This window comes from Nicotiana tabacum, chromosome 2 (genome assembly GCF_000715075.1).
Source record: "Nicotiana tabacum cultivar K326 chromosome 2, ASM71507v2, whole genome shotgun sequence".
Classification (NCBI taxonomy): Eukaryota; Viridiplantae; Streptophyta; class Magnoliopsida; order Solanales; family Solanaceae; genus Nicotiana; species Nicotiana tabacum.
In genome coordinates this window covers 117,683,975-117,705,020 of record NC_134081.1, presented here as the reverse complement: position 1 = coordinate 117,705,020, position 21,046 = coordinate 117,683,975, and the positions used below count along the sequence as shown (strand labels likewise).

General features: G+C 38.4%; 1 protein-coding gene across 1 annotated transcript; it reads left to right on the top strand.

Annotated features, from left to right (window-relative positions):
• Window positions 1-14,842: 14,842 nt before the first annotated feature.
• LOC107789391 (putative protein FAR1-RELATED SEQUENCE 10) lies at window positions 14,843-17,931 on the top strand. The gene is made up of 4 exons (XM_016611185.2): window positions 14,843-14,989; window positions 15,471-16,499; window positions 16,579-17,022; window positions 17,118-17,931. Exons 1-4 carry the CDS (start codon window positions 14,924-14,926, stop codon window positions 17,721-17,723), a joined length of 2,145 nt encoding a protein of 714 aa, XP_016466671.2. The 5' UTR covers window positions 14,843-14,923; the 3' UTR covers window positions 17,724-17,931.
• Window positions 17,932-21,046: the final 3,115 nt, after the last annotated feature.

The following is a 21,046-nucleotide window of genomic DNA, read 5'->3' as shown; positions in this document are numbered from 1 at the left end:
GGACGAACAAACGTATGTCTAATCATAGGATTCTTGAGCGTTTAGATAGATGTGTTGGGAATTATGAATGGCTTAATAAATTTTCGGATGCATATGTCCAACATCTACCTAGAACATACTCCGATCATTGCCCGTTATTAATTAATCTACATAAAAATTTCAAACGAGATCGAATCTTCATATTTGAAATAATCTGGACATCCCACCCTCAATTCAACTCACTAATTCAAAATAATTGGAACCCTAATAAACATATTATTAACACCACTAAAGATTTTACTGAAGATGTCCAGGAATGGAACAAATCCTCTTTTGAAAATATCTTTTTTATATTTTAAAAATGATACTTTTAGCTAGACTAAAAGGTATACAAATGTCTCCTAGATACCCTATGAGCATTTTCCTATAGTATTTAGATATTAACCTTATAAACAAATATAATGAAATATTGAGACTAGAGGAAGACTTCTGGAAATTAAAATCTCGAATTAATTGGCTACACGATGGAGATGCGAACATAAAATTCTTCCATTTAACAACTATCCAAAGAAGGAGACAAAACCGCATCACTGCTTTAAAAGATTTAGGGGGTAACTGGATTTTTGAACAAACAAAAATAAATGAAATGGTTGAATCTTATTATCAAACTCTATTTATAACTACTCACACTTACTAATCCAATTCCTATTCAGTTTCACCTTACAACATACTAAATAACAATGATCATCATATACTAAATACCACACTAACTATAGCTGAAATTCACACCGCAATAAATTCGTTTAAACCCCTAAAAGCACCAGGACCTGATGGCCTACATTCCTATTTCTACTAAAAATATTAGTCATATATTGCACATTCTGTCACATCCTTTTGCCATGAAGTTTTCATTAACAAATACCTTCCTCCAATAGTAAACAAAACGTTTCCGTGTCTCATTCCAAAAATTCCGCATTCGTCTTCAATTACCCAATATAGACCCATTGGCCTTTGTAATACTCTTTATAAAATCATAACAAAAATTATTGTTAATAGGATCAAGCCTCTGTTAAAAAGCTTATTAGTCCTGAACAATCAGCTTTTCTAAAACAACGTCGTGCTTATAATAACGCAATTATAGTGAAGGAAATTCTTCATTATTTCAGTCATAAAAAAGGCAAACAAGCAAACTTTCTTTTAAAACTAGATCTTGAAAAAGCGTTTGATCAAATGGAGTGGGCGTTCATTAAAGATACATTACATTACTTCAACTTCCCAACCCCATTAATTCACACTAATCATGTCATGCATCACTACCTCATCCAAATCTATTCTATTAAACAGACACCCCATCGAATTCTTCATACCTACAAAGGGAATCCGTCAAGGTGGTCCACTCTTACCATTAGGAGTGGAAAAATGGCAGGTCGGGTCAGATATGGTTCACGTCGAAAGTGCATAATAAAAAAATGGATAAATTATCCGACCCAACCCATATTTAATATGGATAAAAAATGGGTTAACCGGCGAATAATATGGGTAACCATATTATCCATGACTTCTTGAGTATGATCACTTTTGAGAGAATTCCTAGTCTCCCAAATTTGAGGAATGTCACGACCCAATTTTCCCTCAGTTGGGTATCATGATGGCACCTAGTCTTAGAGACTAGGTAGGTTTAACAATAATTAAAACAGCAATATTATTTAAATAGAATCTCTTAAAATCTCAAAACCGATAGTACAAGTCATAAGCTCTACAGAGTGTTTGCTAAAAAACTTCTAAATACAACTGTCCAGAAATAAGGATAAACACTGCAAAATGACAATTGAAAGGTGACTCCGAAGCCTGCGAACGCGGTAGCAGATTTACCTTGAGTCTCCACAACAACAGTCCACACAGATAGCTAACGAACAAGTACCTGGATCTGCACAAAAATATGCAGAAGAGTAGCATGAGCACACCACAGCGGTGCCCAGTAAGTATCAAGACTAACCTCGGTGGAGTAGTGACGAGGAGCAGTTAAGACACCCACTGGCCTAATAAACTGAATAGATATAAGCACATGAATAACAGAAGTATGATGTCTACATAAAGACTATGCAATATGGCTCACAATACAGTAATGGCATTAAAGCAAGAAACAACAAGTATCAGCGGAATATCATGAAAACGACGCAGACGAAGTGAATAGAACACAACCTAAATCCGGAATCACGAATATAGCAAGGATTAGTAATAACTCAGTAATTACAACCGCTTTTATATCAGGTTTTTGTCAACAATTTCACGAGGTACCGAACCTCGGACAATTCACAACTCATGGGTCTCAATACCTGAACCATAACACTTGGCATCCTCTGCCCTCATAACACCTCATAACCACACTGACGACTCACGTGCCAATAGAGCCATTCTCACATTGAAGACAAGTAAACAGGGGTAAGCATCTATACTCAACAATATCAAGAACACCTCTTATCCGATAAGAGTGCTTAACTACGTGTATGCTTGTGCAAGTGTTCTAACATAGTCCATACCAGCAAATAAGCATAAGGAAGAAGAAGAACGGACAACACGTAGAATATTTTCTCATAGCTTTCACCAGATAAAGCTCACACAGGTACGTATACCACTACACAAATATCAACAACAAGAATACCCCCAGGCCATAAATCATCACAAATCAATCCCTGACACAGCCCACCTTGTCTCGCCATGTGTGCAATAGTAACATAAATGCTCGCCTTGTCTTGCCACACGTGCATAATAATGTTCCCACCTTGTCTCGCCACATGCGCAACTCACACACATATATATATATCCCACCTTGTCACGCCGCATGTGCAAATATCAATAGTAACAATAGCACGGCAGAAACCTTGTGCAACCCCATAACAACAACCGCACGGCAGAAACCTCGTGCATCACCACAACAAATACAACAACAACAATGGCAATAATACAAAGTACAACAAGTAAATCAACTCAAGAACTTTTAAATCATAGGAAAATGTGGGACCAAATCACAAGGAACAACCACAGTAATGAATGCTAGGCGTAAAAAGAACAACTCAACAAAGGGTAAACTAATGTGTATCAACGATCCCACAATATACATTTCAACAACAGGGAAACTAATACGAGTTAAATAATTCCAAATAAAACAAGTCGACTAAGACATAAGATATCTAAAACTTCTTTTAACGTAGAGAAATTACTAATGATTTTCAACAATTTAATTAAGGATAAGCAGCGGAAAGATAATCATAACCTCAATTAAGACTGAACAAATTATAGAATGAAATAATATAAATTTCAAATAAAGATAAGCAGTTATGAAAAGATAGCATGGCTATAAAAGAGATAACAGTTTCAATTAAGGCATATATGAATCAAGTAACGATAATAGTGGATCATGAAATAATTTATTCTAATTAAGCAGGTAGATGTGAATCTAGAAATTAAGATATATAATCATAACAAGAACAACTGCATATTCAATGAATACAAGGATCTAAGAACCCTAAAAGGCCAACTTTCCACAAATAAGCCCGTGCATGCACTCGTCACCTCGTGCACACGGGCTACAATCAACATAGAAGACTCAAATCCTAAGGGGAAAATCCCCCACACAAGGTTAGGCAAGATACTTACCTCGAACCAAGCTCAAATAATCGGTGAGAATGCCCCCTTCTCAAATATCTGGCTCCGAATAGCCCAAATCTAGCCAAACACAATTGCATAACATGAATACAACAATAATAGACTTATCTAATCAATGAAATCAATATTTAATAAAAATTCCGAAATTCGCCCTAAAAAGTCGACCCGAGCCCACATCTCGAAATCGGATAAAAAATTACAAAATACGAACACCCATTCACTCACGAGTCCAACCATATAAGAATTACTCAAATTCGACCAGAAATCCCCCTTCAAAACTCAAAATCTTTATTGAAGAAGTTCTTCCAATTTTTCCCAATTTCAACACCAAAAATCCGAAACTAAATGGGGAAAACAACTATAGATTAATGGAATACAACCAAAAACGAGTTAGGAATCATTACCCCAAAGCTTCCTCTCAAAATTCCTTGAAAAATCGCCAAATTCCGAGCTCTCAAGTCCAAAAACGAAGAATGAAACCAAACCCTCAAATTTCTCTTTTCTGCCCAGGCGTGACCGCACCTGCGCATAATTAGCCGCATCTGCGCGACCGCAGGTGCGCACGTCCAAACCGCACTTGCGCTTTCTCTCACTTCTGCGCGCAAAAATCCGCTTCTGCGGAGCCGCTGGTGTGCACAAATTCTCCGCACCTGCGGAGACTGTCAAGTCCAGCTCTTCTCGCACCTGCGCCTCAACCTTCGCATCTGCGGGCATCGCAGGTGCGGAATTTTCCTCTCACCTGCGACCCCTGGCACTCCTCCATTTTCCACTTCTGTGCTTGCCTCTCCGCATGTACGCTCTCGCACCTGCGATCTCTTCACCGCAGGTGCGAAAATACCAGAAGCCTGAAGACTTAGCAGTAACACAAATCAATCTTTTAATCCGTTAAGCACCTGAAACTCACCCGAGGCCCCCGGGACCTCCACCAAACATACCAACCAATCCTAAAATACCATACGAACTTAGTCGAAACCTCAAATCACATCAACTAACGATGAAACTATGCATCGCACCATGAATCGAACTTATAAATTTCAAATCTTTCAACTTCTAAACCCCGTGCCGAAACCTATCAAATCAACCCGGAATGACGTCAAATTTTGCAAGCAAGTCCCAAATAACATAACGGAGTTGTTCCAACTCTCGGAATCGCATTCCGATCCCGATATCAAAAAGTCCACTTCCTGTCCAAATTTTCAAAAATTTGATTTTCACCATTTCAACCCTAAATCAGCTACAGACCTCGGATTTACAGTCCGGACACACTCCTAAGTCCAAAATCACCCAACGGAGCTAATGGAACCGACGAAACTCCATTCCGGAGTCGTCTTCACATAGTTCCGACTGCGGTCAAAATCCTAAGACTTAAGCTTCCGTTTCAAGGACTAAGTGTCCCAAATCACTCCGAAAGTCAATACACATAATATGAAGCTTCTCAGGGCCTTATGCCACCAAACGAGACTTAAATTCTCAAAACGACCGACCGGATCGTTACATCATTCCCCTCTTAAACAAACGTTCATCCTCGAACGTGCTAAGCATCGCCTCGAAGTCTTGAAATCACTAAAAGCATATATTCAACATACACCCGTGGGTGACCCCACGTCACCCCAAATCCGCATAAGCCTGACGACACCATCTCAACTGCAATTTATCATTTCTGCCAACAACGATAAGCTTTAGAGTCAAAGATTCTCACCTTCCATTTATCTTCAAAAGATCTGATTCTAAACCCATAACCGATATCAGTCTCAACCAGCGGTAACAACTCATGCCTACACCCATAAGGTACGACCACACAACAAGACACACCACATATAGGCCCATAATAATATTTCTGATCACAATAGCTGTCCGAAATCAAAACCAGCACCGATAATTAGCCTCATATCCGTTAGCAACCCGTTTCAAACCTCCATAATGCTGACAATGATGCAAGAAACATGAAGACCTTATAACTATTCTCCCGAATCAGCAAGTCACAACTAACACCACCGGGAACACACCCCGCAAGCCAAAACTCAAGAAGCACATAACGAAATTTGACTAAATATGTAAAGAGAGACACATAAGATAAATATCAAACAAGCCCGACAGGCATAACTTTCTAACAATACCCTACTATGAATCAATTCAAAAGGAAAAATCAAAGTACATGAACAAATCATAAGGATCTCATCCTGGTATCACCCTCCACCGCGGCACACAACCCGGCTCGAACATATCAAATCACATGGAGTCGCGAGGGTCTCGCCCTCAACTCTAAATCACAAGTCGAATACACATCATACCAATGGAAATCTCCCACTAACTCAATTCTGCCAAAAAATAAATCTCAACACTTGCTAAATGCTCACCCCGGTAGCGTATCAAATCACAAATTATAACCAAATATACTCAGGAATCACATTAAACCTACCATAATGGACAACGTGAATCCACTTATAGTCTTGTAACTTTCAATAATTAATAGAAATAACTGATAGATACGACTATCACTCATAAAAACTCCCAACGAGGCAAACATCTAAACATAATACTAAAGTCATGAACCCACCCATAGGTGGGACAACAAGTAGGGGAACTCGCCTCGATAAGCAGGACTGAATCAAAATACTAATGGTGCCCCTCTTTAACAAATCAAAAGCATACCTGTATGACATCATCTGGTGTAGTGGCCTCAAGCCTACTATATAAAACACATCAACGGGCCTGGCTTTCCCCTCTTGGGCTCCCTCTACTCGCCTGAATACTCCGCTATGACATATCTATCCGTAATCTAGGGCAATCTCTCACCCTGTGGCTGGTATCTCCACACTCGAAGCAACCTCTCTGCTGACGTGGTTATGGGAATTGTGCGGTACGGATACTCTGAGACCCATGGGCACCTGAAACACTGTGCGAAGCCTGAAGTGCAAACTGAACTGGCTGACCCACAAAACCTCTACCATGTCATACCCTGCCTCCAAAATAAGGACCAGTAGATCTCTCTGATCTACGAGGCCTCCTCACCTCCCTGTCCTCTCTCTCATGATCTCTCCCGTACTCTCTATCGTGGCCTCGCCTATCTTCTCTCTCCTGGTCCCACATGCCCTCTACTCGGCGAGCGATCCCTACCACCTGCTGAAATGAAACATCTAACTCTAACTCACGAGCCATGCTGAACCGAATATCATGTCTGAGACCCTCAATGAATCTACGGACACGCTCTCTAACTGTGGCGACCAAAGCAGGTGCATGCCTGGCCAAATTACTGAATCTCACGGCATACTCTGACACTAACATAGTGCCCTGGCGCAGCTGCTCAAACTTCGCGCGCCATGCATCTAGAAGGGACTGAGGAACAAACTCTCTCAGGAATATCTCTGAAAACCGAACCTATGTAAGTGAAGCTAACTCGGCCGGGCTACCCAACTCATATGCCTGCCACCACTGGTAAGCCGCTCCCCTAAGCTGGAACGTAGTAAAAGCAACCCCGCTCGTCTCTACAATACCCATAGTACGGAGAATACGGTGACACTCCTCCAGAAAACCCTATGCACTCTCTGAAGCCAAACCACTAAATGTAGGAGGGTCATATTTCTTGAACCTTGCAAGTCTAAGCTGCTCTTCCTCAGATACTGCTACCCTGACCACGGGCTGAACTGGGACCACAGGCTGTATCGCCATGACACCTGCAACCTGACCAATATGAACTCGTTGCTCTGGGGTGTGGGCGGCAGGAGTCTTGGCACCTCCCCCGGTCTGTGAAATAGCTGGTGCAACCGGAATCAACCCCGCCTGAGCCAATGTACCAAACATGCTCAGGAACTGTGCTAAGGTCTCCTGAAGTCCGGGGGTAACAGCAAGCGCCTCCGGTACCTGCTCCCCAACTGGAACTACTGGTAGCTCATCAACTGCTGCCTTGGTAGATGCTCTGGCTGTGGCACTTACTCCTCGTTGGCCTCTGCCTCTAGCGATACCTGCTCCGGGAGCAGCATCGTCGATAACTACAGCTCGTGTCCTCACCGTCTGTGAGAGAATGGAATGATAAAAGTTCAAACTCCGAGATCAACAAGCTCGTATGATAGGAATGAAAGAAGTGAAATTGTCCTAATAGTTTCGTAGCCTCTCGAAGATAAGTACAGACGTCTCCGTACCGATCCGCAAGACTCTACTAAACTCGCTTATGACTCGTAGTACCCATGAACCTAGAGCTCTGATACCAACTTCTCACGACCCAATTTTCCCTCCGTTGGGTATCGTGATGCCACCTAGTCTTAGGGACTAGATAAGCTTAACAATAATTAAAACAACAATATTATTTAAATAGAATCTCTTAAAATCCCAAAACCGGTGGTACAAGTCATAAGCTCTACATAGTGTTTGCTAGAAAACTTCTAAATACAACTGTCCAGAAATAAGGATAAACAGTGCAAAACAACAACTGGAAGGTGACTCCGAAGCCTGCGAATGCGGCAACAGATTTACCTTGAGTCTCCACAGCAATAGTCCACACAGATAGCTAACGAACAAGTACTTGGATCTGCACAAAAATATGCAGAAGAGTAGCATGAGCACACCACAGCGGTGCCCAGTAAGTATCAAGACTAACCTCGGTAGAGTAGTGACGAGGAGCAGTTAAGACACCCATTGGCCTAATAAACTGAATAGATATAAGCACATGAATAACAGAAGTATGATGTCTACATAAAGACTATGCAATATGGCTCACAATACAGTAATGGCATTAAAGCAAGAAATAACAAGTATCAGCGGAATATCATGAAAACGACGCACACGAAGTGAATAGAACACAACCTAAATCCGGAATCACGAATATAGCAAGGACTAGTAATAACTCAGTAATTACAACCGCTTTTACATCAGGTTTTTGTCAACAATTCCACGAGGTACCGAACCTCGGACAATTCACAACTCACGGGTCTCAATACCTGAACCCTAACACTTGGCATCCTCTGCCCTCATAACACCTCATAACCACACTGACGACTCACGTGCCAATAGAGCCATTCTCACATAGAAGACAAGTAAACAGGGGTAAGCATCTATACTCAACAATATCAAGAACACCTCTTATCCGATAAGAATGCTTAACTACGTGTATGCTTGTGCAAGTATTCTAACATAGTCCATACCAGCAAATAAGCATAAGGAAGAAGAAGAACAGACAACAAGTAGAATATTTTCTCATAGCTTTCACCAGATAAAGCTCACACAGGTACGTATACCACTACACAAATATCAACAACAAGAATATCCCCATGCCATAAATCATCACAAATCAATCCCTGCCACAGCCCACCTTGTCTCGCCACGTGTGCAATAGTAACATAAATGCCCGCCTTGTCTCGCCACACGTGCATAATAATGTTCCCACCTTGTCTCGTCACATGCGCAACTCACACACACACACACACATATACACACACACACACACACACATATATATATATATATATATATATATAAATATCAATAGTAACAATAGCACGACAGAAACCTCGTGCAATCCCATAACAACAATCGCACGACAGAAACCTCGTGCATCACCACAACAAATACAACAACAACAATGGCAATAATACAAAGTACGACAAGTAAATCAACTCAAGAACTTTTAAATCACAGGAAAATGTGGGACCAAATCACAAGGAACAACCATAGTAAAGAATGCTAGGCATAAAGAGAACAACTCAACAAAGGGAAAACTAATGTGTATCAACGATCCCACAATATACATTTCAACAACATAATTAAGGATAAGCAGCGGAAAGATAATCATAACCTCAATTAAGACTGAACAAATTATAGAATGAAATAATATAAATTTTAAATAAAGATAAGCAGTTATGAAAAGATAGCATGGCTATAAAAGAGATAACAGTTTCAATTAAGGCACATATGAATCAAGTAACGATAATAGTGGATCATGAAATAATTTATTCTAATTAAGCAGGTAGATGTGAATCTAGAAATTAAGATATATAATCATAACAAGAACAACTGCATATTCAATGAATACAAGGACCTAAGAACCCTAAAAGGCCAAATTTCCACAAATAAGCCTGTGCACGCACTCGTCACCTTGTGCACACGGGCTACAATCAACATAGAAGACTCAAATCCTAAGGGAAAATCCCCCACACAAGGTTAGGCAAGATACTTACCTCAAACCTAGCTCAAACAATCGGTGAGAATGCCATTTTTCTCAAATATCTGGCTCCGAATGGCCCAAATCTAACCAAACACAATTGCATAACATGAATACAACAATAATAGACTTATCTAATCAATGAAATCAATATTTAATAAAAATTCTGAAATTCCCCCTAAAAAGTCAACCCGGGCCCACATCTCAAAATCGGATAAAAATTATAAAATACGAACGCCCATTCACTCACGAGTCCAACCATATAAGAATTACTCAAATCCGACCACAAATCCCCCTTCAAAACTCAAAATCTTTATTGAAGAAGTTCTTCCAATTTTTTCCAATTTCAACACCAAAAATCCTAAACTAAATGGAGAAACCAACTATAGATTAATGGAATACAACCAAAAATGAGTTAGGAATCATTACCCCAAAGCTTCCTCTGAAAATCCCTTGAAAAATCGCCAAATTCCGAGATCTCAAGTCCAAAAACGAAGAATGAAACCAAACCCTCGAATTTCTCTTTTCTGCCTAGGCGTGACCGCACCTGCGCATAATTAGCCGCATCTGTACGACCGCAGGTGCACACGTCCAAACCGCACTTGCGCTTGCTCTCACTTCTGCGCGCAAAAATCCGCTTCTGCGGAGCCGCTGGTGCGCACAAATTCTCCGCACATGCGGAGACTGTCAAGTCCAGCTCTTCTCGCACCTGCGCCTCAACCTTCGCATCTGCGGGCATCGCAGATGCGAAATTTTCCTCGCACCTGCGACTCCTGGCACTCCTCCATTTTTCTGCTTTTGTGCTTGCCTCTCCGCATGTGCGCTCTCGCACCTGCGATCTCTTCACCGCAGGTGCGAAAATACCAGAAGCCTGAAGACTTAGTAGTAACACAAATCAAACTTTTAATCCGTTAAGCACCCAAAACTCACCCGAGGCCCCCGGGACCTCCACCAAACATACCAACCAATCCTAAAATACCATACGAACTTAGTCGAGACCTCATATCACATCAACTAACGATGAAACTACGCATCGCACCATGAATCGAACTTATAAATTTCAAATCTTTCAACTTCTAAAATCCGTGCCGAAACCTATCAAATCAACCCGGAATGACGTCAAATTTTGCAAGCAAGTCCCAAATAACATAACGGAGTTGTTCCAACTCTCGGAATCGCATTCCGACCCCGATATCAAAAAGTTCACTTATGGTCCAAATCTCCAAAATTTTAATTTTTGCCATTTCAACCATAAATCAGCTACAGACCTCGGATTTACAGTACGGACACGCTCCTAAGTCCAAAATTACCCAACGGAGCTAATGAAACCGACGAAACTCCATTCTGGAGTCGTCTTCACATAGTTCCGACTACGGTCAAAATCCTAAGACTTAAGCTTCCGTTTTAGGGACTAAGTGTCCCAAATCACTCCGAATCAACCGGTAACCGAATTCAACCACGCACGTAAGTCAATACACATAATATGAAACTGCTCAGGGCCTTATACCATCGAACGAGACTTAAATTCTCAAAATGACCGGTCGGGTCGTTACAAGAAACCCCCAATTTGAGGCTTTACAAATATAAAATTTAAACCCATTGGTTATCCATTGGTTACCTATTGGTTATCCATTTTCTAAATGGATAATATGGTTCTTATCCATATTTGACTTATTTTTAAAAAGTTTATTATCCAACCCATTTTTAGTAGATAATATAGGTGGTTAACTGTTTTTAACTATTTTGCCACCACTACTTACCATATATATTTATTTTATGCATGGAATGATTATCCCGCCAAATTCATGCAGCTGTTGATTATAAACAATGGATTCCAGTCCAATTGTCACGTCGTGGACCATCTATCTCACACTCACTCTTTGTTGATGATATCACTCTGACTTTACGTCTCAAAACTAACAGTATTCGTACAATCATTGATATTCTTAACACTTCTACTCATAAATCAGGGTAGAAAATAAATTACGCAAAGTGAAAAATATTCTTCTTTAAAAATACTATTCCTCATGATAAGCAGATTGTCCTTACTTCATTTAGTATGAAAGAAGGTATCAAATTTGGCAAATATCTAGATTTCCCTTTATTCACTCAAAGACCCCTCAAAGGTGATTACCAATTTATCCTAGATAATTTTAAAACAAGGCTAGCGGGATGAAAAATAAATATGCTAAGTATGGCAAGGCGAAGTACTTTAATTAAGTCCACATTAAACTCAATTTCAAATCATGTTATGCAAATTATCAAACTTCCGCACAATCTCATAAATTTTATGGAAAGGTACCAAAGAAACTTTTTGTGGGGTACAACTCAAAGCAAAAGGAAACTACACCTCCTAAAATGGAATACTATACAACAATAAAAGGAATGGGGAGGGGGGATATTCATAACTTAACTCTAAAAAATAGTGCTATACTAGGCGCCCTAGCTTGGCGATTGTTCACATCGCCAACAATACTATGGGCTTCTATACTCATCAATAAGTACTCAATGAAAATCAATCATCATCAATTTTCTAATATATGGAAAGCTGTCAAATTGGGTTGGCAATTTTACCAACAAGGCCTACTATGGCACATTGCCCATGGACAACATAATTATTTTTGGACGGAGCCTTGGATTGGCCCACATATCATACTCAGGAACATTATTGAAGGCCCACTACCAAACAACGAACATAGCTCAACAATTGAGCAACATTTGACGCAACAAATGGTAAACATCAATGCCTTAACCTTTGAACTACCACTAACTATTATAAACGAAATGCGTAACTATTACATAATCCACAAGCTTATGACCAACTAATCTGGGGACTAACACCTAACAGAAAATTTACAGTGAAATCCCTGCACAATAAGCTACAAAATAATCAGGTAGTCCAAAATTTTAAATTGATCTGGGCATTACAGTTGCCACCCAAGATTAAGTACTTTATTTGGTTGATAGGGTACAATCGCCTACCAACAGTTACATATTTTTATAAACTTCACATTACTACATCCTCGCTATGCCCTATTTGTCACCAAAATGAGGAAACAATTGCACATATATTATTCAAGTGCCCAAAGCACAATCCATATGGCATATCTTGGGAATCACCACTATCATGCAAACACTGGGATACAATGATGACTTACCAATACACGATATTCACACCCTCATTCATTCTACCCACCCATTGCCATCTCAGATCCGAGCAAAATTACTCTTACCATATATACTTTGGCACATCTGGCACTGTCGCAATAAGAAGCTTTTTGAAAGCATTGAAACAAATCATTCCCTTCATCATATCCTATCTCAAGCGGCATGATACCACTATATAATCCAACAGAATGCTACACGGCCACAAATAAAAATGTTGTACATCAAATGGGAACCGCCTACTGGAGGAACCATTAAACTTAATACATATGGCTCATACACTGACATGCCTCCTGGATATGGGCTGGGAGAGGTCTTCCGCAACTCAACAGGCAACTGGATGCTAGGGTTTACTGGAAACAGGCCAATATGAGACCCTACTACATTGAAACTTTGCGCTTTGCTACAAGGATTGCACATTGCTTGGAGACATAAATTAATACCACTAGAAATCAATATGGACTCTATCGAGGTAAAATTTATGCTACAAAACAATAACATGCACTACTCATCTCTCCTATTTGAATGCAGGAACTTACTCCGCCAACTGGGTAGCCCATGCATTATGCATACATATAGAGAACAGAACCACGGTGCTGATAGCTTAGCCAAATATGGAGCAGCTATGGCTTTAGGAAAGAACCTGAATCTACTCATCCAACCGCCAACTTCTTTGCAAAACGAACTAAGTGCAGACCAACAAGGCACTATCTACTTAAGAAAAACTACTACTTCTGCACCTATTGCTCCTATTTCTTTTTTGTTTAGATGCACCATCTACTGGATGTACTAGCGTGGATCCTGATAGGAATCAGCACAGCAACCTACCTATATCCTTTTTTTGTAATACAGGGCAAAGCAGGCCCAATTGTAATGTTAACTGCGTTTAATATAAAGTAATTTCGTCGGTTGACCAAAAAAAGAAAAATAGGAGTACAAGTCCACGACGTGCGCCTGTCAACAAAAAATACGAAAAAAGATTGTTTACAATTACTTGAAGTTAACACAAATGGTTAAACAAAAAATTAATCAAAACCAAATAAACTCAAGTATATACTAAACATCTGCAAAATCCATATGCCCATATTTCGTATCGTTAAAGGGGCAGTCCGGTGCACAAAGGATTTCGCATTCATATAAGATCCAAGAAGATCGTACTTCAAGAAATATGATTTAAATAGCCTACCCTAATGAAAATAATTTGTAACGTTCATTTTCCTGTATATCAATTTGATCAACTTTTTCTTAACTATAATCATTTGGGATTATTACACAAAAGCGAGTCGAATTCATGGTTTATACATATTTTATATATTCACCGGCTATTTTTAGTTTAAACGGTTAGAGCTCAGGATATTCAGATTAATTCTTCTAATCATTTTAGGTAGAAATGACACCAGCTAGCTACTTTTAAGCGTGCTGTTTAAAATATATCCACAGTTTACAATTTATTTAAAAATTAACCAATTCCGCTCAAACTTCAGGACATGGCCTCCTAGAGTTTAAACCTCAAAATTCAAACTTAAGGACATCGTGTCCTGAAGTTCAAAAATTATGTCCAGAAATTCGAATCTTATGTCCTGAATTTTAAATTAGTAGTTCAGAAATTCAGGATACTTAGTCCTGAATTTCAAATTAGCAGCTCAAAAATTCAGGACATTAAGTCGTGAATTTCTAAATTCAGGATACTTAGTCTTGAAATTTAGGTGAATTGGCTAATTTTTAAATATATTGTACATTCTGAATATATTTTAAATAGCGGGTTTAAAAGTGGCTATTGCCTTGTATTGAACGCGAAAGGCCGTGGCCCAACTTTGACTTTCTATTAAGAATAAATTTAAATATAAATATAAATATAAATATTGTTTTCCAAAATATAAGGGAAAACAAGAAAAATCAAAAGGCGAAATTTGTACTGAAAGATTTCACCCAAAGCGCGATTACAAGAATGGATGAAAAATGTCAATATATTTGGGTTCATTAATACTACTTTTATCTACAAAGATTACAACTTTTTCACAGTTGGTAAGCTAATCATTCTTTAATATCTTCACCTGTTCGCTCTTCATCTCAAACATTTAGTTTAATCTTCATTTTTGAATTGGTCTTTTGTTTTTCTGTTTAATTTTGTAATTAAAGCATTCATTAAACACTGATTATTCTACTCAATCATGCTCATTTTGTATATGTAATATTTTAGGAATAGTTCTCTATTTTTCTTGATTTCGCATTATCTAGTCATATGTAGGTACCGAATTTCTGATTCCCACTTGAAATCCGTAGTAGAATTTGAGATTTTGGCCTTGTTCTGTTGTTTTCATTCTTTAAAATGAAGTGGGTTCATCTTAAAAAATGATTCGTTGGAGTGATTTGTTCTGTTAGATTTTGATGATTGAAATATGTTATTAGAAGATTCTAGAAGAGTTGCTTTGTTTTAGGGACAAAAAAATTTCAGCTTTGAGAATCTTTTACTGGGTTTAGAAAGCTTGTGTGTATTGTTACATAGATAATGGCAGCAAAGCCATTGAATAATATCTGGATTAGGAGGCAGCAATGCCCTTGTGGAGATTGGAAGTGTTACATTAAAGCCGATGGAGATGATCAAGCAGCAAATGTTTCTCTAATGACGAAGAGTGAAACAGCATCGTCTTCGTCCCAAGATGATGTCTTTACTCCATATGTTGGTCAGATATTTAAAAGTGACGATGAAGCATTTGAATATTATAGCAACTTTGCTAGGAAGAACGGGTTTTCTATTAGGAAAGCGCGATCAACAGAAAGCCAGAATTTGGGGATCTATAGAAGGGATTTTGTGTGTTATCGGTCTGGATTCAATCAACCAAGGAAAAAGGCCAATGTGGAACACCCTCGGGACAGGAAATCAGTACGGTGTGGATGTGATGCGAAGCTCTACTTGACAAAAGAAATTGTTGATGGCGTAGCACAATGGTATGTTTCTCAGTTCAGTAATGTTCATAACCATGAATTATTGGAAGATGATCAAGTTAGACTACTTCCTGCATATCGAAAAATCCAAGAGGCTGACCAGGAACGGATTCTTTTGCTGTCCAAAGCTGGTTTTCCTGTCAATCGGATAGTGAAGGTGCTGGAATTAGAAAAAGGAGTTCAACCGGGTCAGTTGCCTTTCATAGAAAAAGACGTCAGAAATTTTGTCAGGACGTGTAAGAAAACCGTTCAGGAGAATGATGCTTTGATCACAGAGAAAAGGGAAAATGATCTTTTGGAGCTTCTTGAGGCTTGCAAAGCATCAGAACAAAAGGATGAGGGGTTCGTTTACAGTTATACTACTGATGAAAATGGCAGAGTAGAAAACATCGCGTGGTCTTATGGACACTCTCTTCGTGCATATTCTTTATTTGGTGATGTCGTCACTTTTGACACCACATACCGGTCTATCACCTATAATATGGTCCTTGGTGTGTGGTTTGGAATTGACAATAATGGGAATGCAATTTTTCTTGGATGCGTTCTGCTGCAAGATGAGACATCACAGTCATTCTCTTGGGCCTTAAAGGTTAGGACAAGAATGCTTATGCTATTTTTGCACCCGTAATCATGTTTATCTTAACAGTTGCTTTTTTTCTTTTATGCAGTCTTTTGTTCGATTCATGAGAGGAAAACAACCGCAGACAATTGTGACTGATATAGATTCAGGGCTAAGAGATGCTATAGCAAGCGAGATGCCTAACACTAAGCATGTTATATGTATATGGCAAGTTCTCTCAAAATTATCTAGTTGGTTCTCCTTGCCCCTTGGATTACAGTATCCAGATTTTAAATCTGAGTTTGATATGTTGTGTCGACTGGAAAATGTAGAGGACTTTGAGCATCAATGGAATCATCTGGTTGCTCGATTTGGAGTTGGTTCAGATAAGCACATTGCTCTACTTCTCTCTTATCGAACATCCTGGCCAACTTCTTACATGCAGAACTTTTTCCTGGCCCGAACAATGACCATTGAGTATTGGAAATTGATAGAGACATTCATGAAGAATATCTTAAGCCCTCAATCAAGCTTACTGTTATTCTTTGAGCAGGTACAAAATAGCTTTATAATTACTTGACTCTGCTTTTTATGACATGTCTGGTACATGGTTTGATGACAAATTCTGCATATTTTGAACCGTCACAGATTGGTTTAGTTTCCAACTTGGGGAATCACAATAAGGAAAAACGACTTTATATGCCTTCTAAGACTTGCCTTCCTCTTGAAGAGCATGCAAGGAGTGTTCTTACGCATTATGCGTTCAATGTCATGCAGCATGAGATTATGCTATCTATGCAATACGCAATAACAGAAATGGCTAATAGCTCATATCTCGTGAGGCATTACAAGAAAATGGAAGCAGAGTGTCTTGTGATTTGGATACCTGAAGATGAGCAAGTTCACTGCTCTTGTAAGGAATTTGAGCATTCTGGCATTTTGTGCCGGCATTCGATTCGAATGCTAGTATCTAAGAACTACTTTCGAATCCCAGAAAAGTATTTTCCACTTCGATGGAGACTCGAGAGTTCCTTAGCTCCCTTGGATGATTCAGTCGTTCAAAGTAGCGCTAGTGAGTATTCTCAAATTTTCCATGATCTTAGTGGAAGTCTATATTCAGAATCATTCATCTCTAAACAGCGTGTTAATTACGTTAATCGAGAGCTCAAACAGCTCCTTGAGCATGTACAGAATATGCCTACAGTGGATGAAGTTGCTGTAAGTTCAGCACCTATCAATGTGAGTGAACTCTAGAACTTATGATGTATTGCCTGGTGGCTAATTTAGCAACACTAGGGAAGTAAAGCTTTTGGGAAGGAACATTTGAGAAAGAAATTAGACATGAATGTAGTGCAATGAAATGGAATAGATTTACTTTTAGTTTATAGCAAAATATTTACAGTATATATGACAAGGTTACAAATGTATTTGGAGCATATTAGCTTAATTTCTGATTCTGCCCCTTCTAGTTTTTAGTCAGCTGAGAGCTGACCAACCCCAACTAGTATTGAGTATGGTTTCTGCTTTCTGCAAAATGGTTTCTTGAAGGGGGAGCCTTGGAGCAACGATCAAGTTGTCTCCGTGTGACCTATAAGTCACCGGTTCGAGCCGTGGAATCAGCCATTGATGCTTCCATTAGGGGTAGACTGCCTACATCACACCCCCTTGGGATGCGGCCCTTCCCCGGACCCTGCATAAACGCGGGATGCTTTGTGCACCTGGCTGCTCTTTGGTGGAATCAAAATTCAAAACACTATCTTAAAATTTATACCTCTCCTGCACCTTGTTCAGTTCACTTGTTTTCTGGTGTCATTTCTTCCCGTTTAAAAGGGTAGCCCGGTGTATTAAGCTCCCCCTATGTGCGGAGTCCGGGGAAGGGCCGGACCACAAGGATCTATTGTACGCAGCCTTACCTTACATTTATGCAAGAGGCTGTTTCCACGGCTCGAATCTGTTCTTCCAGTATAATTCCCTAAATGTGTGGTTAATACTATGTATTACAAGCACTGTTTCTTCTCATTTGGACCATAGTTATCTTGTGTGGAGTTAAGTGACTTGTGAAGAGAATCTCGTAGATGTATTCACCATGTTGCTGAGAAGAAAGGAACTTATTTTTTAACTGGTATCCTTATTACTGATTTGATTATAGCCATGCCCTTCTTGGTCCATTGCATTTGGAACTAATTTACTGGGTAGCTAGATATTGCTATTTCTACATCATCATGGATCAGATTTGCATGGATTATGAATGTGTTCTATAAGCATTGGAGTATTACATGTGAAACTTTTTGAGCTACTTACTGAATGAAGAGAGTTGTTTAATTTTTGCTTTTGATAACGATGGTGTTCGGACCAACTTGTCTTAGGATGTCACAGTTGAGATTTAAACCTATGATCTAAAGCAACTTTTGAACCCCTTCACTATAATATTTGAATTTTTCTTCATGTCGAGAATTTAACAGCTTACATATAACAAAAAAAAGTCATTTTTACCCTATATGCATAGTATAATTTTCCGACGTAGGAGTTCAATTTGAACCCCTTCATACTGCTTAGTTCCGCCACTGCTTGCGAGCACCTTGGCTATTCCACCGAATATCTGTTATTTCCCACTAGCACAAGTACCAAGTAATTTTTACCTACCGGATTTAGACAGACGATAAAAAATAGTTATAACGACCGAAACCTATAGGGGCTGGATCATCTCCATGTCTAACATCTTGTGTTATTTGATAGCAGTGCCCTAAACTTGGAAATCTGAATTGAAATCCCACTTCTAGCCTAGGTAGTGGCCCTCAAAAATGGTGGATAAGATGTCAAATATCCAGAGATTTGTGCTTGTTGCGACTTATTGTGGGATTTTGAAATAAAAGGTTTGGCACCATTGTCCTTTCATCTTTACTTTCTTCATTGAAGGCAGTTATAGTCAAATATGAAAACAGTTTAGTTTTGGACCAAGACATTGGTGATAATATCAATTAAGAAGCCCGTCCAATTATTTCTTGAAAATTTTGTCTCCCTTAGTCTTTGCTATTTAGTGTGTACTTTATAGCGATAAAACAGAAGTAGCTGAAAAGTCTTTGTCTGTAAAAGTAGATCTTTTCTTCTAATCTCCTTTTAATAGGTGCACCGTCAACAACCACAACAAATCGAGTAAATTCCCACAAGTAAAAATAGGTGCAGTGCCATTTCTTTTTCTTTCTTTTTTTTAATTTCTTTTTATAAAAAAAGTGCCACATGAATTAGCTTTTTGGTTTTCAAACGTTATACGAATTGATGGGAGCCTTGGAACAAGTTGTCTCCCGGTGAGTTATAGGTCATAGCTCCGGAAGCATTTATTAATACTTATATTAGGCTGTCTACATCATATTTTTTGAAAAAACGCCTTTCTCCGAACTCTATACGAAATACTTTGTCACCGAGCTATCCCTAAATATTATATTATGAATTAATTAACTGTGTCGCATGGACGCAGAGTAACCTAATAGACATGGCAATATAAAATAAAAAAAGAAGGTAAATTTGGAAAAAGTATAAGGCAGAAAGTTAACAGGTGACATGAATCATGATTACATAATTTGATCTACATAGAGTTGTAAATTGTTATAGATAAACCGAAAACATCAATCACCTCCTCCTCCCCCCCCCCCCCCTACAAAAGAAAAAATTGGTTAGAAGAATTAAGAAAAATAATTTCAGTATAAAATATCCCACAAAATAATACGTGTAATATTTGGGTGGAGAGAATAGGAAAAATAATCCTCTTAAAATTATGACAGCATTTGGTTGGCCGCATAAGAAAAGATTACGCATGAATAATTAATGCAACGTTCCGTTGACATTGACAATTATTATTATTATAAAAACACGAATAATTTATACTAAATATTGAACGTTTAAAATATCTCCAAAATATTAATTGACTTTTATAACCTTAAATATTTGTATAATTTAAGGATATAATTGTAAATCACCTAAGAATGGAATTCTTTTTCGATTTAAATTACATATATACCAAACCTACAAAGTTGATTTTGGGTCAAATTGTTAACCACTTCTCGGACAATTTGGAATTTTATCTTTAGCCTACTTCTTGGACAACATATGCTTCATATAGTAACTTTTTCTTTTTGGACAATAATATACTTCGTTCAGTTATTCTTCTCCGGTTTGTATGAGGTTTAAATTTATTCCATGAATCCATGTAGAAAAAAAATATTAGTCACGAATATTTCATACTAAATATTGAATGACGAAAATATATCCGAAATATTAATAAATTTTTATGTCCTCCTAAAGATAATTATTTCTTAAAAAATAGAATATAAGATAAAATTAGTAACATAGAATGTTGAACAAAAATATAACATTAAGTGAAATTTGAAACCAACTAATAATAGAAAATTTTAAAGCCATAACATAATTGTGAAATGCCAATGCCACACAAATTCACTTGGACAATAATAACGGTCACTTGATTGACTTTGACTGAACTTTCAATTCCAATTGCTTTCGATTGTTCAAATAATATAACAATACTTGAAAGAGTAATTTTTTCCCTTAAAAATGAATTATAA